The sequence below is a fragment of the Cupressus sempervirens genome, chromosome 7 (genome assembly GCF_028749045.1).
Source record: "Cupressus sempervirens isolate cs-2001-9-10 chromosome 7, ASM2874904v1, whole genome shotgun sequence".
Classification (NCBI taxonomy): Eukaryota; Viridiplantae; Streptophyta; class Pinopsida; order Cupressales; family Cupressaceae; genus Cupressus; species Cupressus sempervirens.
Genome location: NC_143124.1, coordinates 925,365,548 through 925,392,040, shown reverse-complemented (window position 1 = coordinate 925,392,040; position 26,493 = coordinate 925,365,548). Strand labels below are relative to the sequence as shown.

Sequence of the window (26,493 nt, the reverse complement as noted above, 5' to 3'; positions counted from 1 at the left end):
AAATTAAATCATTAAAAACAATGAAATGTATAAATTATTGTTATTATCACATTGAATAGATTAAATTCTATTACTAAATGGAATAATAAAATAGCAATTGTTTTGAAATGAATGGATTACTTTTTCCTTAAAATATAATAATGTTATTAACAATAAATACTTCTAATTAAGGCAAATGGTTATATCTTAAAGGATTTAAAAATTAACATACTTTTTTACCGAAATCATATGTCCTAAAACAATTACCATGGGCCACGACGATAGGAAAGGTATATCTACACTATCAAATGAATGGAGAGGGGGCAGAGGAGTACAGAGCCTTTAATAGAAGCATATCAACGAAAGCTATCAGTCACAACGCATTGATAGAACTCCGACATAGCATCTTCATCGGACTGCATAGCATCTAGTACCTTGTACTTCTGATAGGGTACCACTCTGGCAGCATATCATACGATACATTTGTCAGACACCACATCAGCGGAAGGAATAAACCTCTGGTTAGGGAAGGGCACCGGCTACGGTGCAACATATTTGCACCGTGCCGTTTGCATTTCCGTCAGTCTCCCCACTCCTTTGACGGCTTCTCCGACATGCACGCTTTCAACTCTCCCGTACGCTGTTGAAAGTGCTGGTACATTCCGATAATGAATATTTCCATTATGTGACGATGATCTACCAACTTTATAAAGAAAAAGGTTTCATTATGTGACAATGAAATATAATATTTGTATAAGACAGACAACTGTGATATATCGTTGAGAGTTTACAAAGAACGGCTTGATATTTTTCGAAAAGTAAGATGTCTCGTATGACTTTTGAGTATATCTAGATTCACATACTTCTTGTTTTTCTATTTGAAAAATGTGTCTAGAACAATGGAAAATTCATTTTCAAATAAAAAATTACTCCAAACTTTTCATTTGTGGATATTCAATAAATAGATAAAATTTTGTGGGATAGAAAAATGTAAAAGAGGAGGATAGGAGAAGGGAGACTAAGACTGGTTAGTTTGGTTTGGTTGGATTAGATATTTTTTGATGTTATAGATTGTTTATTTACATAAATTTTTAAGAGTATGCTTTTTATCAAGTAAGATAGATTTAAAAAGATCTTAAACTTCTTACATAAAAAGGATAGAGCTTGAAGCACAACCAAATGGCAACAAACGAATAAGAAGAAATACTAGAAGGCTACAAAAGACAAATATTAGAAAAAATGGACCGACCTACTCAAAATCAATTTGGATGAAAAATATATTCCAATGAACTTATTGAAAATGAACAATTGGGAGTCATTAAATCATTGACATAAATATCTACCACCCCTAAATCATTATATGGAGAATCCATCATCAAAAAATCTATTGAAAATCTTCCTTAAACATCTACTTTGCAAACCTCCTAAAATATGTCTTCCGAATTAAGTGTTATGTCCTACTTTTAAATGAAAGTAGTAGAGACCTCACCCACTCTAACACAAGAATGATAGATAAATAGAGAGTCTTCATAGTCAATCTGTTGTACCCAAGTTTCAAATTTCAAAGATAAGGTGATTTGAGGGGAGCTCATGATTTTTTCCACAAACACATAAAATCTAGTGGAAATATTATTCTTGGCAAAATAATTTTTCTATGATCAGAGAAATTAAATTGACTTTCATAATTAATTAATTAGATTTAAATAAAGCTTCTTACTCATCTTATATTTCAGTATTAATTTTATCCAATTTCTTCAATCCTAATTTTTTTAACACTTCACTCTATAGAAACATTATTCTTGGCAAAATAGTTTTTATATGGTTAGTGAAATTAAATTGACTTTCATAAAAAAGTAAATCAAATCAATTTTTAAAAAAATTATTATATTAAAAATTACAAATTTTTAAAATTTGTCATATAGTTTCCATCTTTTTGAACTATAGACAAAAAAAAAATATTACACACTAAGAAATGTAGAAGAAAAGGTTGGTAGTAATTGTAAACCCTAATTGGGACATTTCATGTTGAAAACTCGGTCTGTCAAGGTACAAGTCCTTTCTCTTATCTTTTTCATTTCATTCTAATTTAAATTTGACACTCACAATATAAACTCCCTCAAAAAGTGGTGATTAAAATATACTATATGTTTTTAAAATAGATTTTTTTTTTGTTTCAACTTTATCATCTATTATCATTACCATTCTTCCTTCATCTTTCTTATTTCTTTATTTCTAACAACTATATATTCATTATTTGAGTACTCTTTAAATTTAATAATACAATCTTTTAATTTTTCTATGTTCAAAGATTATATTATTAAATTCAAATAAGTAACCATTAGGTTATTCAATAGTAAATTATTTAACTTCAAAATTACATTCAAATGATAGCCATATCAAAATTAGAGTTATAGAAAATATTTTATACTTATATATTACAACTTTATTTTTATTCAAATGAATAGCTTAAATATTTCTTTCTCTCATAAATTAATAGTTAAAAAATCTTACTCACACTATCTTCCATAAAAAATATTTTATGCTTTTTTAATAATTTAATACTTCTTAACTATATAACAATTAAAATATTAGATTTTTTTTTTAATTCGTAGCTTTAAAGGGCTTTTAGTGCTAAATGTGGAGAATATAAAAACATTAAATTATTTGATTTAAATTATTAGATACTAATAAATGTAGAAAAAAAGGTTGGTAGTAATTGTAAACCCTAATTGGGACAGGTCCTTTCTCCTATTTTTTTGTTTCATTCCAATTTAAATTTGACACTCACTATATTTCTTGAAATTACATTGACTTTCATTATTAATTAATTACAAAACTAAATAGTTGAATAAAAAAGTATTTGATTTAAATTATTTAAATTATTAGAGAATAAAAAAACATTAAATTATTTGATTTAAATAAAGCTTCTTACTCATCTTATATTTCAATATTAATTTTATCTAATTTCTACAATACTAATTTTTTTAACACTTACTCTATAGAAATATTATTCTTGGCAAAATAGTTTTTATATGGTTAGTGAAATTAAACTAACTTTAAAAATTAATTAATTACAAAACTGAATAGTTGAATAAAAAAGTAAATCAAATCAATTTTTTAAAATTATTATATCAAAAATTACTAATTTTAAAAATTTGTCATATAGTTTCCATCTTTTTGAACTATAGACAAAAAAAAAAAGATTACACACCAAGAAATGTAAGAAAAAAGGTTGTCAAATTTAAATTAGAATGAAATGAAAAAGATAGAAGAAAGGACATAGATAGATTGAGTATTTAACATGAAATGTTCCAATTAGGGTTTACAATTACTACCAACCTTTTTTATACATTTCTTGGTGTGTAATATTTTTTTTGTCTATAGTTCAAAAAGATGGAAATTATATGAATTTTTTTTTTAATTAGTAATTTTTAATATAATAATTTTTAAAAAAATTGATTTGATTTACTTTTTATTCAACTATTCAGTTTTGTAATTAATTAATTATGAAAGTCAATTTAATTTTACTAACCATATAAAAACTATTTTGCCAAGAATAACATTTCTATAGAGTAAGTGTTAAAAAAATTAGGATTGAAGAAATTAGATAAAATTAATATTGAAATATAAGATGAGTAAGAAGCTTTATTTAAATCTAATTAATTAATTACGAAAGTCAATTTAATTTCACTAACCATATAAAAATTATTTTGCCAAGAATAATATTTCCAAAAAAGGCTTCCAATCACCTGCCATCCCCATCCCGGACACATTGGGTAACAAAGATAATATTCATATCATCAACGAGGCTAATTAATTGGGTTTGAAAAGTGCTTAAGAGAAATGCATGTAACTAGTGCATATTAAACATATTTAAGCAAAACAAATAATATCTGGAAATACTCAAGTCGATAATCAATCAATGTAGGTGAATTCCACGAGGGTTATAATCTCTCAACTCAGATCTACGAAGAGACTTTGCTATACAAAAAACAGTTCGCAGACTATTAAAATATATACATTACTTAAAAATCAAATTTGTGGAGCAACAAGATTTGCTTCTACATCAGCAAATAAAGAACAATACAGTTTTCTATTTCATCTCAAACCTACAGAAAAATATCGGTAAATAAGCTCACTCAAGGTAAAACGTTGAATAGGAAAACATCAGTATTAAAAAGGGCATCAAGACATATACAGAGATGAGATATAATATAGGAGGAAATAAAAATTTCTGGACGCTGTCAGCACAACCAAAACACATATGTCATAAGAAGTCTGATTGGAACATGTATACCTTCTCCAAGAAGCCCTTACTGGATTGTGTCTACTTCTTCAAGACACTGAAAGAACATAAGCTGGTTTTATTTTTATGTGGATTGCAATTACAATGAATATATCAAAATAAACTTCAAAAGATTGCCCAAAAATCACTAACATATACTGTAATTAAAAAGTGAATTTTCCATGCCAGCAAATAACAACCCAAGAAAATAATCCATTAAGGAGCCTCTTTCTACCGATCTTCAGAAAGTTGTATATTAATATTTAGAGAATTAAAGCAATGCACACATTTAAGCCAAACACAATAATTGTGGCTCCACATGGTTGCAATATTTTCCATCATTTCTGATTGAATCATTTTAAGTTAATAAGGCTTGAATTTTAGAGCTGATAACTAGCTTAAAGATAACCTATAACCTACACAAAGTAGAATCACAGGTCCACCAAAGGTAGATCATTCTTCATTATGCAATAAAGTATGTGCCAATGAGGATAATAATGTGATATGTGCACTAAAAGCATCTCACACATAAAGTGGAATGAGATAAGAACTATCACCACTTAATTTGAAACTCTCCTACTCCATGTGCTTAATATAGAGAAAATCCTACGTGTCTCATATGTAAACTAATATGCAATGCATTATCCTAAGTAAGCTTAAGCAAAGTATAATTAGTGAATATTTAATTAAACCAACAGTACATTATTATGAGTCTTTCAAGGACATTGCACTAGGCTCATACTAAGACAAAGGATGGTTGTTTGAGCTGGAAAACAATTAATCATGTTATTCGGACCTCTTTGATTTATATGATAACTTGGTAGGGGAAGCTGGAGATAAATTCTTTGGATAATGAGGTTGACGAGCTTAGACATAAGATCTATCAAATTTCCACAATCCATAGATATGCTCCAAATGCTTCTGGAATTGATTGTGTGCCAATTTTTACATCAACGTTTTGAATCACACTGCGTGATCCATCATCAGGATGCCAAAGAAATGAAAGAGAGAAGAGTCAGGTCTGCTACTTATTTTGTAGCAAAGATTACTCTGTCATAGACCCAAATTCTTCTCACAGTTGTGGTTCCGTTTTTAATATTACTAAAGACATGAATTACATGATGATGAAATGAAGTCTATATGTTGTTTTCAAGAGTTCAATTTCAAGAGAATAATTCATTACATTTGTTTCTTCACTGAAGGGTATGCAGTAGCCGTGAATGCTTAGTTGAACTAGATATCCTACTATTGCTCATGTATATTTCTTGCACATATAATCATTGAAACTCAACTTGCACTTTATATACATGTGTGAATCTGTAACTGCACTATACATTGAATTGTCTGGTGAAATGTCCTCGGACGAGAGAAAATTTGTATTGCAAATTGGGATGGGACAGTACAATGATATCCTGCTATCTTGCAGGGTAAAAGATAAAATAAGGGCATTCAATACAGGTAGTCAACAATTCATTATGAATCAGACAATAGCAATACCATTTTTAGATCATTAGGAAGGAACAACTGCACTATGATATCTGATATATAATACCTGAAATATATTTGATTGCCAATTATCCTAACTTGTGAGCTATCATCCGGATAGTATGCTGGGTGATAAAGAGGGCAATGAATCCATGTATATTAATAAAGGCTGAACTTAATTGGTTTAGCAAACATAAATTGTTCCAAGTATATATGAAAAGTCAAGGTGGCAAATATGCAAGGATTATTCATTAGAATGACCTTAAAATAAGAACATTTTCTTCTAGCTGTATGTGTATCATCCTAGACGAGCAGGAATTAACGTGGGGAACTCCATGTTTCATGTTTTACTAAAGACAAGTTATACTGATATTTCATGTTACTCTTTTCTGTCTTTAATTTTCTCTCTCTATCCCCTGACAAATTCTGCCATAGTCATCTTACAAATCTCCAAAACTCGTCTTTAATATCAAACGTTTCAGTACCAGAAAATTAATATCGTGGACACATTCAAGCAAATTCATCCACTTGGGGGGAAGAGAATCTATTTGGGAGAGCCATAATATTCTTTTCTATTAAATATGGTTTACAAACAGAGCATTACCTCATGTAATGTCCCTGATATAATTAAATAATTCCATTTAAGATTAATTGTGTACAGCCAGAAACTTAATAACAATACCTCTTAAGCCCCTTTTTCATTTATTACTTAGTAATGTTTCGACCATGTAAGCACATTTGTAATCCTTTGGGAAGTTTCTTGGAACCATATATAGGTCAAGTTAGTTTTTGTTATAGGCATGATGAATCTTATATTTTGTTTGTATTTGTGGATTCCTGTTGGAGCTCAGCTTGGTCTGCCATTTCAGAGGGGAAAGATCCTCCCTACTTGGTATGAGCAATTTTGGTCGCAATAACTCCTAACCCTATTCAACCATTATCTAAATCTTTTATAAGTTAACAATATATTATTTATTGTCCTTTCTTATAGGTCTATGATATAGTTTGCATCAAAGATCAAAATGTTTCCACTGTTACAACATTTGATCTGTGTAATACTTTTTCCGTGCATGAAGAGTTGATGCTGCACGTCATTCACACATCCCCAATTGCCGTACAATCACACAAGACCTCCATACGGATTGCTCATCCACTATACATACACTGCACAATGCGAGTTTGGCCACCATACAGATCCTAATTTTTCGTGCACACCAAGGATTGGTCATACAGATAGGGAGTCAAGAGGACCATACAAACATACCATATGAGGAATCACAAGCACTTGAGTCTTGTAAATATAGAATGTGAACTACAACTGTACATTATTTTGTCTTGAATTGTCATGCAGTCTATCTTGGGTTGTCATATGGTGTCGGCTGCTCTGGATTGCCATACACTAAGCGCCTTGACCACGTGTAAGGAGCTCACCAAGTGTTCTCAAGGCTGATAGCCAAGTTGAGACATTACAATGATAGTGATCTTGCCATCCTATCTAGAAGTGGATATGGAACAAGCTCAAAGTGTATACCAGAAAAAAGTATCTTCGATAGACATAATCAACATAACAATGGAACCCTAAAGAAACCTCACATTGTCATTGCCACATTATTAAGGATACTCAATGAAGCCATAATCAGGGGGGGAAGACAAGAAGCCATGGAAGAAACAATGCGGAAGTTGGTACAAAGTAAATCAAATGGAGAGCACCATCGACATGGTGGCAGTTCTATCATGAGGAGGTCAAACATTCAGTTTTCACACTCCCGACCATTGATGTCAACATTTCCACCAAGGATAGAAGCACCTCACAAAGAGCAAAAGCCCACTTTCCAAGAACTGCAAAAGCATCTAAGGGAGATCTAGAAGAAGACATATCCTTCAAGGATTATGTAGATGTTTGACTAAGATATTCAGACAGCAGTAGTCGTGGCTACTACAATGATGACCTCGAATGAAGGATGGGCAAGATAAATTTATCAACCATTGATAGAACTAGGTTGTCGTCGGTAAATAGTGTAGCCGACAGGATGTATGTCGTCAGTAAATATTGTATAGCCAACAAGTTGATGCTGTCAATAAGTGTTATGTAGCCGACGGGCTCCTTTGGGAAGGTTCTTATTATGTAGTCGACGGGCCCTTCCGTAACTGTCATGTAGCTGACAGACCCCTTCGGGAAGGTTCTTCGAAAAGTATTTATACACCCTTCGGGATCATTATAATCAGGATCAGAAGCATAATGTAATGTCTTTCGCATATGCGAATAATAAAAGGAGTACTTCTGTTATCTTGTTTTATTATCTATATGCATTAATCTATTTATCCCATGTGGTAAACATTTGGCGCCGTTGCTTGATGGACCTGGAATGAAGGTAGAGGAATGCAGAATAATGCCAAATCAGCTTAACAAGGATAGAAATAAGCTAAAGGGAAAAGATGGAATACGCATCACACAAGAAAATTTAATTTTGGCACAGCAAGCCGAATGCAAACGAATGTTTCAGAAAATTAGCCGACGAACACTGAAGCACTGAAGAATTGTTGGAAGAGACTTGACAACGGCTGGATTTGGTGGAAGAAGCAAGGGAGGAGTTTCTGAACCTCCATATGCCGAGGGAAGAGAATTTAGACGGAAGGGGATTAACTCGCATAGCTCGAAATGCCTAGGGAGCACGAGCGTGGAGTGAACTCTTCGTCCAAGATACACTTCCAGAAAGGACAACTTCAGTTGACGAAAACCCTTCTTCACCAAATAGCATGACTATCGGAAATAGCACGGGTGTTCAAAGCAGCGTGGGTGTGCAGAACAGCACGGGTACACAACAAATCCCTCAACCTTGAATAATAATGGCTGGACCAAAGGAGAAGTTGCCAAAGTTTGATGGTGATGGAATAGTCGATCCAATTTGACACTGTAAAACCTGCGAAACAATTTGGAGGGCGAATGGCATAACAGATACAAATGAATGGGTTTCACAATTTCCGGTAACCCTAAGGGGCGTAGTAATTGATTGGTTTGCCGATATAGATCCTCAAAAATTAACCAATTGGGACAACGTTAAAAATGAGTTTATCACCGAATTTCAATTGCTGCGCGACGACAATGAGATCGTAGCAGAGATATACAACACGAAGCAAGGAAAAAACGAAACAGTTCAAGTATATGCCAGAGAATTAAAAGACAATAAACAAGATGAAAAGTAAGCCGGCAGATGGGCTGTAAAAGAGATGGTTCATTGAAGGACTACGCCCGAAGTTACGAAATAAGATGAAGATTGTGCCGCCATCGTCATAGACTAAAGCATACAATCAGGCGATGAACCTGGAAAGTGAGCAGAAAACAAAAAAGAAGAAGAGTAGCTCATCCGAGTTAGATGACGAAGCATCTTTGAAAGAAGAGAGCAGTAATGATGAAAAGGGCAGCAAGAAAGTTCGAGCTCTCCAAAAGGATATAATCCGAATGATGAAAGAATTTAAGAACATGCAGAAAGAGCCGAAGGGAAACGACCTTTGGTGCACGGAATGTAAGACAAAAGGTCACACGAAAGGATCCTGTTCAAAGAACCAGTTCTGCCAGATCATGGGACATTCCACAAAAGAATGCCCCTTCAATATGAAAACAAGAGGACCTCAACAAGTGCTCCTGACCTAGGAGGCTTCCGCGTCAGGAGGAAGCAGAAACACTAGTAATGAGGGTACCATGTCGGAAGGATACAAAAATAATAGACGAGGGCAAAACAACAACAATGCCAACAATAACAATGGAAGCCGCAGTTGAATTCAGTACGATGCGAACGGCCGCCCGATGGTACAATGTCGAGCATGCAATTTGTGGGGCCACTTTGCCCGAGACTGTACAACGACCAACACACCAAAATTATTATGCAGATGGTGCGGTCTTGGAGATCATGAAGATGCCAAGTGCCCGAAGTCAGGAGTGAATTTGATCACCATCGGGATGGATGAAGAGGAGGTTCTACCAATCACATGGAAACAAGCAAAATTGTACCCTGACCTGACAGAAGAAAAGAAGAGATTGGAGGAAGTGCAAACAGAGATTGAGAAAGCAATGTAGGCAGATAAAGCACACTTGAAGGACACCACCGGTACTTCAACAAGGAACTGTGCAGAACAGAACATCGTACGACAGATATTACAAACTAAAGTATTAGTCAAAATAAACGATCTGCTGCTTACAATGCCTCAGCTCTGATCGACACTCACAAACATCGCTCCAACTGCTAAATTACTAGGAGAACAGGGAAAGGAGAAGGAAAGTGGAACAAGTGCAACGAATGGAAGGGAAAAGGAAAGTGGAGCAAGTACAACGGATCCAATGCTATTAGCCCTCACATCTAAACAACATCCGACAGTCATCGAAATGGGAATTCTGGGAACTGTTCTGACAGACACAATTGTGGACGGAGGTTCAGGGGTAAATGTCCTACCAAAAGATACTTGGAAGAAGTTGAGACAGTCGACGTTGTGGCCACCTGCATTCCAGTTGCTCACGGAAGACCAGCACGGGATCAAACCATTGAGAATCTTGATGGCACAACAATGACTATTAGAACGTAGCCGTTCCTGCTCAACTTCATCGTCATCCTGTTGAAGAGGAGAGGATATGACGCCATTCTGGGTTGTCGATGGCTTGTGCAAGCAAAGGTTAAGCATGATTGGAAGAAGAATACACTATCAATGGAAAGCAGGGGACGACAATTCACTATTGATTTACACACACAAATGGTCGGAAAAGAAGCTGTATCATCTGATTCCAAAGAAGAGGATGAAGGAAAGCAGCGATTGGAACCCAATGAGGAAGGATTCCTACGGTTGAAAGGTGGATCGACGGATAATGATTTGGATTCGATGAACGGCCTTTTCCACTGGCAGATGGAGGATTATGAGCTCTTTCCGAGCTGTAATATGTTAAGGGTCGCCAAACGTGAGAAAGAAGAGGAAAATGAATGTTCGAAAGAATATAGAGAAGTGGAAGAAGGAAAGGCGGTTACGGCTAAAGCTGAAGGGAAGAACATACATTATGAACCCAGAAAAAGGAAAGATTCCACTGTACAAAACACAGTGAATGGACCGCACGGAAAGAAAATGTTACGTCAAACCATCGATATAGTAGAAAGGTGCTGGCAACAAGGAAAACACATCATACGGTTTGCAGAGGAAACCAAGAGAAAGGGTTTAATAAAAGCTTCAGCAGTATGAAGTGGAGGTTCTAAAATGAAGAATACAGTTATTGATGACAAGGGCAGCCAACGGAATCCATGGTACCCAGCTTTGAGAACAAATTGGGCATTATGGAAAACTGGAGGGAGGGATCGTGTACCTTAAAAAAATTGATGAGCGACGATTGTAGGCACAATAGTCCACGGAGGTGACACAGAATAGGCATAAAGCATGGCATAATAGACACCTAAAATTGAACAAGTTCCAATCGGGACGGTGTTGAAGTATGACGGACGGAACGAGATCAAACCAGGCAAGTTTCAAGTGAAATAGGTCGGGCCATACTAAATTTAGGAAGTGGGTGATAACAGAGCAATAAAACTATGGACATTAGACGGGTAGGAAATTTCAGAAATAGTGAACGGTTCTAAGTTGAAGATATATCACACTCGAAGTGTTCCACCATCGCCGAATATCGAATAGCAGTGAAAATGTGAATAATTAAAAATAAAAATAAAAATTAAAAAAAAGAAGAAAAAAAAAGTGAAAAAGAGTTGCCGTACGATAACTTAATTTCCCTGATAGGCACCGTACAATGGTTTCATCAACCGTATAGTCTTAAACAACCGCATACCCATAGGGATTTAAAGATTAAGTTCTCTGTCAGGCACGTACGGATTTTTAAAAGGATCTTCATGCCGTACAGATTTGGAAGGTTATTTTTTAGACAACGTACGGTAACTAATGTGAACTTGGTAGGCACTGTACGGTAACTAATGGGCACTTGATATGCGCCGTACGAAAGTTTTAATAGCCATATGATCTTTGAAGGCACTAGTAATTTCTTTGTATGCTCGTACATGTCTCTTCCTGCACCGTACGACATTTGGGAAGTCTTGCATATATTCTTGCTCACCCTACGGACTTCCCAACAGAGTTTAAAGTATTAACTTAACATTGTACGAGTTCCTTTTGATGCATCCGTACACCAATTTTTTTAATGCTTTCGTGAAAGGATCTTATGAAAGGACCATCGTATGAAAAAAAGGAAGTTGTACATTGAAGAAGTGGGAACATCTTCAAAGCAAGAAGGGAGTCATTCCATACGGTAGGAACTGGAGAGGGAGAAGAAGATTTCAATACACTGGTAGACGCAGAAGAAGGGTGATAGGAGATTTTCTATTAAAAAAAAAAACGACGACAGATTGAAACAGTTCAGAATGAGTAACGCATGATGCCAAAGGGAAGGGAAAGACAAAAATAGGTAGTAAAACATAAGCAGTTGCTAGAAAGAGTGTGGAATCGGGAGAAAATGACAAAAAAGGTGTGCCCCATGGAGTTTTGTGTGGACCTCGCGGGGGCACTGCCCCTCGACCTCACTGGGGGCGATGCCCCCTAGATCCCTAGTCGGTGCGGTTATCAGTCGTGTGAAGTTTGACCAGTTGATGAGACCTAGAGCTGTTGTAGGCATATTGTACTAGAGGTAGAGAGAGCACCAGAGCAAGCCTTTCGAGAGGGGTGATACGCTTTGAGGCATTTGGAGTAGGTGTTGGACGTGAAGTTGTTTTGGTGGATGCATAGAGAACTCGGGAAGAGCTGATCATCCAGTTGAAGGCAGTTCAGCGACACTTGGCTCAGGGTACCCAAGAGTTGGAAGCAGAGAAAATAGCATGGGTGGCTATCAAGGTCAGCTTGATTAAGGGACAGTATTGTGTTAGCAGAGGCTGCAAATGCAACGCGGTTTAGAGACCAGTTTGGTGCAGGCCCGAGACGAACTTGAAAGTGGTGTGACAAAAATAGATCTATTTTGTTGTAGTTAGTCAGTTAATGTATTCCATTTTGTTAATCTGTCTCGAATATTTTGTAATTGTCATCTGGAGATAACTTTTACAAATGGGGGGGATGATGTCATCGGTAAATATTGCGTAGCCGACAAGATGCATGTCGTCAGTAAATATTGTGTAGTCGACGGGTTGATGTCGTCGGTAAGTGTTATGTAGCCGATGGGCTCCTTCGGGAAGGTTCTTATTATGTAGTCGACAGACCCTTCGGTAATTGTCATGTAGCCGACGGACCCCTTCGGGAAGGTCCTTCGAAAAGTATTTATACACCCTTAGGGATCATTGTAATTAGGATCAAAAGCATAATGTAATGTCTTTGGCATATGCGATTAATAAAAGGAGTACTGCTATTATCTTGTTTCATTATCTGCATGCATTAATCTATTTACCCCATGCGGTAAACATTTGGCGATGCCTGATCGATTTAGTCAAAAACAGACTTATGGAATCAAGTAGGGCATTTGACATCTTCTTTCTGTAGGTATCTATGATGAATGGTATAATGAACGGGAAGGTGTATGATTGAGCTTCTGTGCTGGCTGAACGTATGCATGAATTTATGACCCTCCAGCATAAGACATTTTATATGCCACACTATGCCATAGGTCTCTTCCTTGATGCTACAGTGCGGATGATTCCAGAGGACAGGTTGGACACGAAACCTGGGCCATTAGCTCCCAGAGAACCCCCTATCATGCAGTGGAGACACTTAGACTCAACCACTGTGCAGAAGGATCCTACAAGATAGAAGAGACTCCGGCTTGATATAGGAGGTGATATGGACAGCGGACGGCAGGAGACATCTTCTGAGGAGAATAGTGTGGGGGAGGAAGAAGGGGAGGACAACGACGAAGAGGTTGAGATTGTCACAGCCACTCCCTTATTATTCTTGCACCTTGCCTTATCCACTACGTCCTGTCTGGTCCTAGCGAGTCTGCACATGGCTCATATACCAGGGTTTGGACAGACATGACGACCGATAGTAATGACTGCAGCACCTTAACAGGCAGTTACAGTAGCAGCACCTTGGCAGCACGGGGTAAGGCCTTCCCCAATCTGACCAGCAGTTGGATTTGCCATAGGGTTTGCACGAGTGGCAGCACCTGTCAGCCGAGGGAGTATGCCAGCTCCTGTTAAAGCACTTTTGGTAGCAGAAACTGTGACACCTGCGGAAATACAACCAACAGCAGAAATTGGCGCACCTACAGTAGAGAGCGTATCAGAGGTGAGGGAAGAAACTAACATGGAGGTACCTGACTTTCCAGTACCAGAGATAGCAGAGAGCTAGAGTACGTCAGGTGTACACTTGGATGTAATAGGGTCAGATGCCGTAGTTACGGAGGATGTAGCACTCTTGGCATCACCCGAGCGTGAAAGGGAGAGTAGAGCGCAAAGGTTGAGTACGCGGTTCCACTGTACTCCAGTCCCTCGGATGGCCAGCATAAAGACACCTACGCGAAATGAAATTTCAAAGGGAGGTACTCAGCAGCAACAGATAGCGGAGCCAGTTCAGGATGAGGGACCATCGCATAGTGCTGTTGAGCTTATGGCGGAAGTAGTAGAGGCGGCAATGGGTGTGCAGCAAGAACATGTAGTAGCACAGGAGATAGGGATGAGAGAGGCATTTCTTGCTGATATAGCAACTCTAGTGTCTCGGGCTCGCTAGGTGTTAACTTCGACGGAGACTCAGGCATTGGACTCAGTCATGAAGGAGCTCGAGAGGGTTATATCTTTTATGAGATTGGGATGCCTAGTTGCCTTTATTGTCTGCTTTGAGCTGGGGTGGCCAGATGTGGAGACTGCAGAGATGCGGCAGGATTGGGCTACGATGAGAGATCCCCGTATAGAGAGAAAAGTAGAGGCTTTGATTCATGAGGTAGTGAAGATATACAAGGAGGTGTATTACACTCTTCGAAGGAGTTAGGTGGATCAGGTAGTAGCTGAGAAAGCTCGGCAAGAGTTAGCTACCAGGTTAGCTTCAGAAAGGGTAGCTTGGGAATCTGAGAGGGCGTTCTAGAACTTTGAGAGGGTAGCCCTGTTGGACAGACAAAGTCAGCAAGAGAAGTTAGCAGCAGAAAAGGAGCAGCTGGTAGCTAAAAAGGAGCAAGTGGCAACAACAAAGGAAAAAGAATTAGGTGAAATTGCAGACATGATGCAGTCAGCTCTAGAGCTTTAGATGGAGGCAGAAGCAGAACTGAAGGTTACGAAAGAACAAGTCTACAAGCTGCAGGCAGAGCTGAACGAGTTGAGAGCGCGGACAATCACTACACCAGGGACCCATCCTGCTGTTTAGTATTTATGTATTGCTGTACTTGGGTTATTTTTTATTTTGAGTTTTGTTGTATTGTCATCTGGAGACAACTTTTCTTTTTGGGGGGTGATGTCGGTAAATATTGTGTAGCCGACAGGATGTATGTCGTTAGTAAATATTGTGTAGCCAACGGGTTGATCCCGTTGGTAAGTGTTATGTAGCCGATGGGCTCCTTTCGGAAGGTTCTTATTATGTAGCCGACGGGCCCTTCAGTAATTGTCATGTAGCCGACGGACCTCTTCGGGAAGGTTCTTCGGAAAGTATTTTACACCCTTCGGGATCATTGTAATCAGAATCAAAAGCATAATGTAATGTCTTTGGCATATGCAAATAATAAAAGGAGTATTGCTGTTACATATTCTTGTTTCATTGTCTGTATGCATTAATCTCTTTACCCCATGCGGTAAACATAGGTCAACATCTACATGAGCATAGGTGATGGGTGCAAAAGGCAAATACATATTTCTAGCTTAATCTGACACCTAAGGATAAGGCAATCAAATTTGCCGCACTTCACATGTGGTCACCCTTGGCCACGATCAAGTAATCTCATATGTCAAATCCACAAAGAGGCTTATAGATTGCTTTGACCATAAGTATCCATAACTCAATTTTAAGGAGTTGGTACAACTAAAGCAATTTGGATCAGTAAACAATTACATTACAAAATTCCAGAGGCTGTCCATGTCAATAACAAACATCTCGGAGAGCAACTCATAATGTTATTTATAGATGGACTAATGGAACCTCTAAAGGATTGAGTGAATGTAATGTCCCCAAGGCGATTTCGGCCCGAAGGGCATCTCATCCTAAACGGGATCTCTGTCTGGAGGCAATCTCAATCTGAAGGCTATCTTGGCCCGAAGGGGATCTTGATCCGATGGCAATTTCTCTGATACCACTGTAATGTCCCCAAGGCCAACTTAGCCTGAAGGAGATCTTGACCTGAAGGCAATTGCTCTAATACCACTCTAATGTTTCGTACCCACAGGAGAGGGAAGGAAACATGCAGGATTGACTTGGAGTTGCCACACAATGACCAAACGATGGAAATTGTTTCTTGTACGGTGATGACCAAGAGGTTGTACAGTGATAACAAGCAGGTCGTACAATAAGATCAAGAAGGTCGTACGATGAGAGATAGGGAAGCCGTACAGAGTTGCTAGTCGTCTATACGATGACAATGTGGATAGTTTGTTGTGCGGGATGAGGGAAGGCGACCATACGGATTATTGGCCGTATGGGATTAGAGGGACTAATGGCATATGGGAGAGCAGGACCGTACGGAATGATGAGTATTTAGAGTGGAGGAGTGAATGAAGGTTAGCTAGAGGGATTATCCTTCATTGATAATGCATGGGTTGCCCAATCACCAATATATCAATGCAAACACAGAACAAACATGATATATCGAAATCAATATATATTCCAAACAACAATGATATTTCCCATCAAAACCGGAAAGCCAAGTAGGGAAGATCTTTCACTTTTGAAATGGCGAACAATACTGAACTCCAACAGGAATGCGCAATACAAAGATATAATCCAAAATCACATGACAACTACTTCCACATGCCATGCTTAAACACTCTTCAAAGGAACTCCCTAGGGTTTACAAAGATTGCCGATGGCAACACCTACAAAAACAATCAAAATAAAAATGGGTCTGAAATATACTAAATCAATCGACTCATAAACAATGTTTTAATTTTTAATTTAATTTATGATGGGAACATTACAGTCGTCACATCCCAAAATTTTCTTATCCTCAAGCTTCATATTATTGCCCCTTCTAGATTATTGTAGGGGCTATAAAACCAACTCTAGTTGGGGTTTGTTGAGGGGTGGGGGGCGGCCTGTAGAATCTCCCAGTTGTTCCTATTTGACCCGAAACTGATCGATCTAGCCATGAGCAGGTTGAAGAGAGCTCCAACACGCCTTAGAGGACTGAACCCACGTATGTTATAAAATACAGGGATGACTTGTGGCTAGGGGTGAAAGGCCAACCAAGATCGGATATAGCTGGTTTTTTGCGGATGCTGAAGAATGTGTTCACCTTCCCAAGTTGCGTCATCCAACAACAAGTGTTTCCAACGTACCAAGTATTCCTTTAGGATACGGTTCCACAGAGTCTACTCCCGTACATCAATGATCTTAGTGAGTTCCAATACGAGCTTTCCTTCTTCATTGACTAACGGAAGAACTGTGGTCATTGTGATGTTCTGTCCCATGACTTTATTCAGGCAGGAGACATGAAAGATGTTATGGATGTGACTCTCTTTTGGAAGTTCCAATTCATAGGCAACTTCACTAATGCGGTGAGTTACACAATAAGGACCATAAAAATGTGGCTTCAATTTTTCTTTCCCTTTTGCCTTTAATGAGGATTGCTTGTACAGTTGGAGCTTGAGATAGACCAAGTCTCCCACTTCGAAACTTCTCTCGATTTGGTCTCTATCAATGTAGATCTTCTGTTGATTCTATGCCCTTTGTAAGTTTTCCTTCAATAATCTTAGGATGTCTTGCCCCTCCCGGAAGCCAGTTCCTTGCTCTAAGTGCATGACAGTCACGCAGGACCATGTTGATAAATGAAAGGGGTCCATACTTGTATAGTGCTTTGAAGGGTGCCATCCCAATAGATGTGTGATAAATTGTATTGTAACAATATTCCCCCAGATGCATCTATTTGACTCATGCTTGTTGCTATGCTGAAATGTAGTTTTGGAGGTAGCCTTCCAGCCACTTGTTCACAATCTTCATCTGTCCGCTTGTCTGAGGGTGGTAGCTAGTACTTGGTGAAAATTCTCTTCCTACCAACCGAAACAATTTTGTCCAAAAAATATTGAGAAACCGACCATCCCTGTCACTAACAATGTTTCGGGGTAACCCGTGCACACGAAAAGTTCTTTGAAAAATAAGTTGGCTACCTGTGCGGCTTGGAAATCTGAGGAGATGGTGAAGAAGTGTGCATACTTCATCAATCTATCAACCACCACAAAGAACTATCCTTTCCATTTACCTTAGGAAGTCCGGTGATGAAGTCCATAGAGATACTTTCCCACTTGAGTTTTGGTATCGACAAGGGTTGCAATAGCCCGACAAGTAAAGTGTGTTCGGATTTGTTTTCTTGACGAACTTCACATTCCCACACGTACTACAAAACATCATCTTTAAGTCCCTTCCATGAGACCCTCTCCCTGAGTTGTCTATAGGTTTTGAGAAACTCTGGGTGTCTAGCCAAGGGTGAGGCATGTATTTCCTTCAGGATTTTTGCTTCAGTTTGGATTCAAGCACTAAGTATATCCGATCCTAATTGTAGATGATGTCAACCACCACCTTGTAGTGGTCAACCGAGTGTCGTCATCCATTAGCTTACATGCAAATGTGTTTTTGGAATATTCCACCAATAAGTGTGCTTTCCAGTCAGCGAAAATCTGAGGCAGTAAGTAGATGGCAGGTTTTCTTGACAAAGCATCTGCAACCACATTTTTCTTTCTCTTCACATATTCAATGTCGAAATCAAAAGTCTAAATCTTACCCATTTTTGTTGCCTCTTGTTCAAATCTCGTTGCTCCAAAAAAATCTCAAACTACTATGATCGGTACGGACAACAAACTTGGCACCCACTAGATATTGTCGGAACTTGGTCAGGATATGCACAATGACCAACATCTCTTTGTCATAAATGAAATATAGGCGCTCAACTTGTGAAAGATTTCGACTCTCCTAAGCTATGAGGTGTTTTTCCCGCATCAATACCGCGCCAATGCCCTCTCTGGATGCATCACACTATAGAATGAATGGTTGAGTGAAGTCGGGTATGACAAGAACCGAGCAAGTGCTCATTGCTTCTTTTAACTTATCAAAAGTGTGTTGTGCCTTTTCATTCCACTAGAAGGAGCCTTTCTTAGTCAGATCTGTTAATAGTGCACTGAGCTAAGAGAATCCTTTTACAAACCTCCGATAATAACTGCACAGCCCAAAGAACCCTCCCAAGTCAAAGAGCGATTTTGGTGGGGGCCAATCAAGGATAGCTTGGATCTTTTCTTGGTGGACTTGTACTCAATATTTACTTACAATGTGCCCTAGGTATAATATTTCTGTCATTTTGAATTCACACTTGGATTGCTTGACGAATAAGGACTGAGCCTCCATGATCCCTAGGACTTCATCCAAATGTCTCAAGTGTTCTTCCCAAGTTTTACTATAAATAAGGATATCATCAAAGAGTATCAACAAATACTTACACAATTATTTGTTGAAGATGTGATTCATGCAAGACTGAAAAGTAGCTAGTGCATTCGTTAATTTGAACGACATGACTAGGAACTCATAATGCCTGTAGTGACAATGAAAAGTCGTCTTCTCTACATCTTCTTACCGTATGCGGATCTGAAGGTATCTGAAACAAAGATCTATTTTAGAAAAATAAACTGCACCATGCAACTCATCCAACAATTCATTGATCTTGGGAATAGGATGTCTATTTTTTATTGTCTTCTTATTCAACGCAAGGTAGTCAACACAGATGCGCAATGTTGCATCCTTTTTTTTCACCAATACCACTGATGATGCAAAAGGGCTAGAGCTGGGATGGATCCATCCCTTCTTGGGTAGCTCACGAATCATCTTCTCAATCTCATCTTTGAAGTTTTTTGGATGGTGGTATGGTAATAACTGGTTTGGTGCTAGCTTCCTACTCGATGGTATGCTCAAAACCACGATGGGGAGGTATGCCAAGAGGAATGTCTATAGTAAATTTATTATGGGTACTCAAGATAGCCTGTAGATCATCTTGGTGGAGTGTGCATTGTCCTTTTATTGGTTCTGCGTAAACAAAGCAATGAGCAACCCATACAATGTCATCATGCCAAAAAATGGCCTCCATCTATTGCACCAAAACTTCCTTCGATCCCTCATTGGCCATCCCACAAAAAACAACCTTCTTCCCATTGACAACAAAAGTGAAGTCCATCCGCTTGAAACTTTGTGTATTCGTCTAGTAACTCCATCGACGGTATGCTTTGAATAACCTCCATATCATCCAAGTCTACTATAAAGAAATCCTCTCTCATCATGTAATTAGCCATGGTGATACTCAGGGAACAAGGTGCGTGCAGGATAAGAGTGTTCCTACTGCGACCTTGACCTAGAATCTTGCATGTATCTCTATAGGTAGACCTCTTCTTTTCACCAAAGATGAGTTTATTAAGTTTAGAGTGGCTCCGCAATCGAGCATTACAATGACCCTTTCTCCCTGAAGGGTTCCCCGCACTCGAAATACCATACATCTCGGGCTCCTAGCCAGGGTGATGGTTCCTCCATGTCGTACCATTGCTATGATCTTCTCCGTACTGTTCAAATGAACCATTTTGGAGTCCTCGTGCAGGTAACCGTCCTCTATGAGTAGATTCTCCTCATCGTCCTCATCATCAAACACGACCTTGATGTAGTGTATTTTTGCTTTACCGAGGCATTTGTGCCTAGGTTCCCATGACTCCTTACAATTGAAACATAATTTCTTCCTTTGGAGCTCCTGTCTGGTAGCTTCGTCCAACGAAGGCTTCTTTGGTAGAGGCTTGTTAGCTTTGTCCCTTGGAAATACTAGCGGTTTAGAGTGAGAGTAACCTCGAGAGGATGATGTCGATGATTATGTCATGCTTCACGCCTTTTTTATAGCCTCTAAAAGGGTGGTAGGGTTGAAACCTTCTACCCAACCCCTCAAAAGTTCTGCCAATTCATCCATGAAGAGCACTATCCATCTCCTTTTAGAAATGTTCGTAACCAAAACAAAGAGTTTCTAAAATTTCGTGATGTACTGGTTGACTGATCTTGTTCGCCTCAATTGTGCCAACTCTTTAAAATTAAGTTCTGAATCTTCACCATCAAGCCAATCTATCCATCAATCTTTCAGTGAATTCTGCACAAGTATTTACTTGGTCATGCCCTAGCATAGTGGTGCCATGATACCACCATTCATACGCCACTCCCTCCAAGTGGAGTGTTGCAAATTTAGTTGCTTCTTCTTCAGACATTGGATTAAGCTGGAAGTAAGTATCGGCCTTCATTACCCATGCTTGGACGGATATGGATCCGGATCTGTCAAATGGTGATAGATTTACTTTACTCAACTTTCTTCTAAGATAATCATAAAAATTTCCTCTATTTCTGCCTCTGGAATATTGCATTCTCAATTTTGCATAATCTTTGTAGGATATATCCTCTTCCAAGTTTGCTTTTTTCCAGTCTTCTTTCAACTATTCTTAAACTTCCTCAAAGCTTGGTTGCCTTCCTCTGTATGGTACCTCCATCCGTACAAGGAAAATTGGCATGGAAGGTCGAGAACGTACTGGATGAGGATTTGCCTTTCCCGAGACCAAGTAAGCACTATGACCATTTTGTTTCCTAGATATCTTATTGTCTGTCAGTTTCTTGAGAGTTTCTTCCATAAGCCACTGAGTGTCATTGATCTGTGCTCGATTCCTCAAAAGATCCCTCAATAGTGTCATGACTTGGCAGGAGTGGGTCCTTGATCTATCATTCTATCAATTGAGTGGGATCTCCTTCTTTTCCGGCTATAAATTGTCATTCATTGTCCATAGGCTAGCTGAATCTATGGCTCTGATACCACTGTAATGTCCCAAAGGCAAACTTGGCCTGAAGGCGATCTTGGCTCGAAGGGAATCTCAACCTGAATGGGATCTCTGTTTGGAGGCAAACTCGATCTGAAGGCAATCTTAGCCCAAAGGGGATCTCGACCCCAAGACAACTGCTTTGATACGATTGTAATGTCCCCAGGGAAAACTCAGCCAAAGGGGGATCTCGACTCAAGGGGATCTTGACCCGAAGGCAATTGCTCTGATACCACTGTAATGTTCCGTATGCATTGGAGAGGGAAGGAAACGTAGGATTGACTTGGAGTTGCTTCACAATGACCAAACGATGGAAACTCTCTGTCATACGGTGATAACAAGCAGGTCATATGGTAAGATCAAGGTCATACAGTGAGAGATAGGGAAGCCGTATGGAGTTGTTAGCGGTTTGTATGGTGGTAGTGTGTATAGTCTACTGTACGGGGTGAGGGAAGGTGACCATACGAGATGGAGGGACTGATGGCGTACGAGAGTGCAGGACCGAACATAATGATGAGTATCGAGAGTAGGGGAGTGAATGAAGGTTAGCTAGAGGGATTATATTTCCTTCACTGATAATGCAGGTATTGTCCAATCACCAAGATATCAATGCAAACACAAAACAAACAAGATATATCAAAATCAATATATTTTCCAAAAAAAAATGATATTTGCAATAGAAATAATGCTCTGACTTGCTAGATCCGAGCCAAGAATACAAAATAGAATAGGATGAGGGTTGAATCCCAATGAAACCGAAAATTCAAGTAGAGAAGATCTTTCACTTCCGAAATGGCGAACAATACTGAACTCCAATAGGAATTCGCAATGCAAAGATATAATCCAAAATTGCATGACAACTACTTCCTACATGTCGTGCTTAAATACCCTTTAGAGGAACTCCCAAGGGTTTACAAAGATAGCTGACGGCAACACCTATAGAAACAATTAAAATAAAAATAGGTCCGAGATATACTATAAATCAATCAGCCCATAAACAATGCCTTAATTATTTATTTATTTTATGACGGGAACATTACAGTGAAAGGGTTCAACCCAATATGCCAACCCAACCAGGTGACAAATGTCATATTGGGCATCTAATGGATGGAGACTATTGAGAGTACATATGAGTTTCAAGAGGATGGAGTTGTCTTTAGAAGTAGAAGGCAAAAAAGCGGTGCTGAGAGGGATGTCAAATGGTGGCCCAAAGAAAATCTCGACCCATCAAATGGAAGCAATCTTCAGAGATCTTGATGTCATCTGGGAAGCACATTGCTTGGTCTCAACGAAACCTATCCATGGGCAAAAAACTTACTACCAACATGAGGAACTTCAAGTAGTATTAGATAATCACAGTTTGGTCTTCCCTAATATTCCACCTAGCATACTCCCACATTGAGTCTTTGAGAACACCATTAAGTTGAAGGAAGGAGCCAAGCCTATTATCACCACACTCTATTGCCATTCGGAGAAGTTTACGAATGAGATAGAGAAGATGATCTAAAAAATCCTTGACAAAGGATGGATTTGACCTATCTCTGGTCCCTTTGCATCTTCGGTAGAGCTGGTGAAGAAGTATGGATCCCTTAAGATATGTGTGGACTGTCGTTCATTGAACAAAAAGACTAAAAAATAGATACCCTGTCCCCCAAGATCGATGAGATGTTGGATGAACTACATAGCGGAGGTTGATTTCTCCAACATAGATCTCCAATATGACAACCATCAAATCTACGTGAGGGAGCAAGAGATGAAGAGGGCAGCCCTCTAGTTGCCTTTACAAAAACTATGAGTTCTTGGTCATGCCAATTGGGCTGACCAATGCTCCAACCACCTTCCAATCTTGCATGAATCATATCCTCAACAAACAACTACGCAAGTTTCTATTAGTATTCTTTGATGACATACAAGATCTGGGAGGAACATCTGAGTCATTTGGACGAAGTATTGGGGATCATTGTCATAATCATTATTTTTACAAGGGGTACAAATGCGAGTTTCAGATGACAGAGATTTTGTACATGAATCATGTCATCAGTACCCGAGTAGTACAAGTACACCATGAGAAGATTCAAGTAATACTAGATTAGCTGCCACCTAAGACTCTCCCTTAGAGCTGCAAGGATTCTTTGAATTTTACAGCTATTGGTTTTGTGAAGGAATTTTCACAATTGGTGCACTATTGATAGATCTGACGACGAAGGGATCCTTCCATTGGGATGAGCAAGTGCAACACACTTTTGACAAATTGAAAAAAGTTATAAATACGTGTCCAATTCCGACACTACCAAACTTTACTCTCTCCTTCATCCTGGAATGTGATACATCAGGAGAAGGCATTGGGGCAGTGTTAATGCAAGACCGTTACCCCATCATGTTTGAGAGTCAGAAGCTCTTGGGAGGCAAACGACTATACTCCATTATTTAAGATAAGGAGATGCTTGTTATCACACATGCACTGGTGAAGTTTTCACAGTACCTCATTGGAGCGAAATTTGTTGTGCAAACCAACCGACACACTAAGATATTTCTTGGAGCATAAGGATTTGAATGAGTAGCAATAGCAATGGGAGAGAAAAATCCAAGTAAACGATTTTGATGTTGAGTACATGCAGGCAACTTCACTATGGTGTCCAATGCCCTATCAAGAAGACCGGTCATATGTTCTCTATCACAAATTTTAGCGGAACGGAAGCCGCACTTGTTGGATGAGTAATCCAAGAATACCTCCACGCGCTAGTTGATGAATGATCAAGTACAAGTGGTTGATGACATTATTTACTACAAGGATGGGGTCTACTCAATACTTGGATCCAAGATGAAGGAAAGAATTCTAAAAGAAATTCACAATGGAGTCTACTTGATACTTGGATCCAAGATGAAGGAAAGAACTCTAAAAGAAATTCACAACTCAACTTTGGCGAGACGACTGAGATACCTTAAGACCTACATACAAATACAAAAAAGTTTCTCTTGGAAGGGCCTATAGAATGGCATACTACAGTACATATAGAAATGTTTCATTTGCCAACATAACAAATTTGAGCACACTTTACCAGCTGGACTACTCCAGCCATCGCCAATACCTGACTAGAATTGGGAAAACATGTCAATGAAATTCATTAAGGGGCTTCCCAAAGCGCAAGGGAGACATTGCATGTTTGTTGTGGTTGATCGTTTAACCAAATATGCACACTTCTTTGCCATTTCCACAGGATGTTGGGCAACTCAAGTGGTCAAGTTATTTCTTCAGAAGGTGTTCCGCTTGCGTGGTCTTAAATAGAACATTGCTAGTGACAGGGATAGTTGATTCCTCGACACTTTCTAGAAGGAATTCTTCTGCTTGGTAGGTATGGACTTATTGCTGAGTACAAGTTACGCGAGACAAATGGTCAGACGGAGATCACGAACAAGTGGTTGGAGGGTTACCTCAGGAACTATGTTTTAGCACAACAAAAGGTGTGGGTTTGTTGGTTACATTTAAGAGAGCACTATTAAAAAACCACCTATCACATGTCAATAAGTAGGACACCCTTCAAAGCACTATATGTTTATGAGCCTTCATCATTTGTTTATTGGAGTTGGGAGACTATAATATCCCCCTTATTTGATAACTTGTAATTTCAGAAAAATTACCTTGAGTTCTCTTTTCTCATTAATGTTTACAATCATTGATCCTTTATATGTATTCTTATTTAATTGCCTAGTGCTCATTTAATAGAACTTTATAAAGAAGACTTATATATTCTTTAGCGATTTATGGATATTTCTATGATGTAACTTATTTTCTTGACACATCAATCTACACATCCTCTCTTTTTATTCCCAAATCTACATATATTCTTCTTTCTTATACATTCTTATCTCCTTAGAGATATCAATTTTCAAATAGTCATAACTAGTCAAATAAGTTTAATCTCTTCTTTTTTTAGTAATTGCACTTTATTATTAATAATCTTTGCTTATTAAAGTATTCCATTTTCACTTCTTTCCTTATGTTCTTATAGATATGGAATAACACCATTTCTTATTCATCTCTAATGTTGTTTAGTATTTCTACCCCCACTAAGTTCCATATTAGTTAAGCATCTACATTAGTAAGCACCAACTGTTTTATGTAATAGAGGCATTTTCATCGAAGAATTTTATGCTATTAATGTGTTTGTAAGATTAGAGTCCCTAATCATGGTTGTCATTCTTCTACGCCTCCTCCCATCACCATTGTTTTTTTCCGCCTCCAATATTCGTTCTTCTAATTAAGGCTCAACCATTTTAGCCGCCTATGAGTAGCAATGCATTTCTATGTTTATGTGGAAGAACATCTATAATATACATGGACTTTAGTTTCCTTTCTTCTAATCTTATTCCTTCCTTTTGTATTTAATTTTACTTTCCAAACTTTCACGTAGTTTTTGAAAGGGACGAGCTCGCATTGTAAGCATAACATTTAATGTCATCTAATATTATTTTTCACGATGCCTCCATTTGACGTGTGTGGGTTGTTGAGGAAGAATTCATCTTCTTGTCTTTTACACACCATCTTCTATAAATCTTTTGCCCCGTAAATTAATATAGTTTGTAGGTTATCTGGCCATAAATTTTTATCTTGGAAAAAATGATGTCCATCTCCTAAAATATTCAGTGACTATTCAATATTCATTTCCTGTGTTTTCTTCTAATATTGCTTATACGAGTATCAATGTTTGCAATATCCTCAAGCTCAATAGATATATTTGGTAATCGTAAACTTCTTATTAAGACAACTAAATAATTGTT

At 38.3% G+C, this 26,493-nt stretch overlaps 1 protein-coding gene across 4 annotated transcripts in view; it reads right to left on the bottom strand.

Annotated features, from left to right (window-relative positions):
- Positions 1-26,493, bottom strand: part of LOC149550575 (syntaxin-71-like) — a 124,087-nt gene that overhangs the window by 5,645 nt on the left and 91,949 nt on the right. The window contains exons 9-10 of one of the 4 annotated variants that reach the window (XM_089793558.1): positions 4,277-4,322; positions 98-682 (exon numbers count right to left, since the gene is read on the bottom strand). In XM_089793558.1, coding sequence (XP_089649684.1) covers positions 4,307-4,322 — 16 coding nt within the window. In that variant the 3' untranslated portion in view covers positions 98-682; positions 4,277-4,306. Of the gene's footprint in view, positions 1-97; positions 683-3,981; positions 4,323-26,493 lie in introns of those variants that run through there. The other 3 variants (XM_089793556.1, XM_089793557.1, XM_089793555.1) reach the window with 3 other exon arrangements.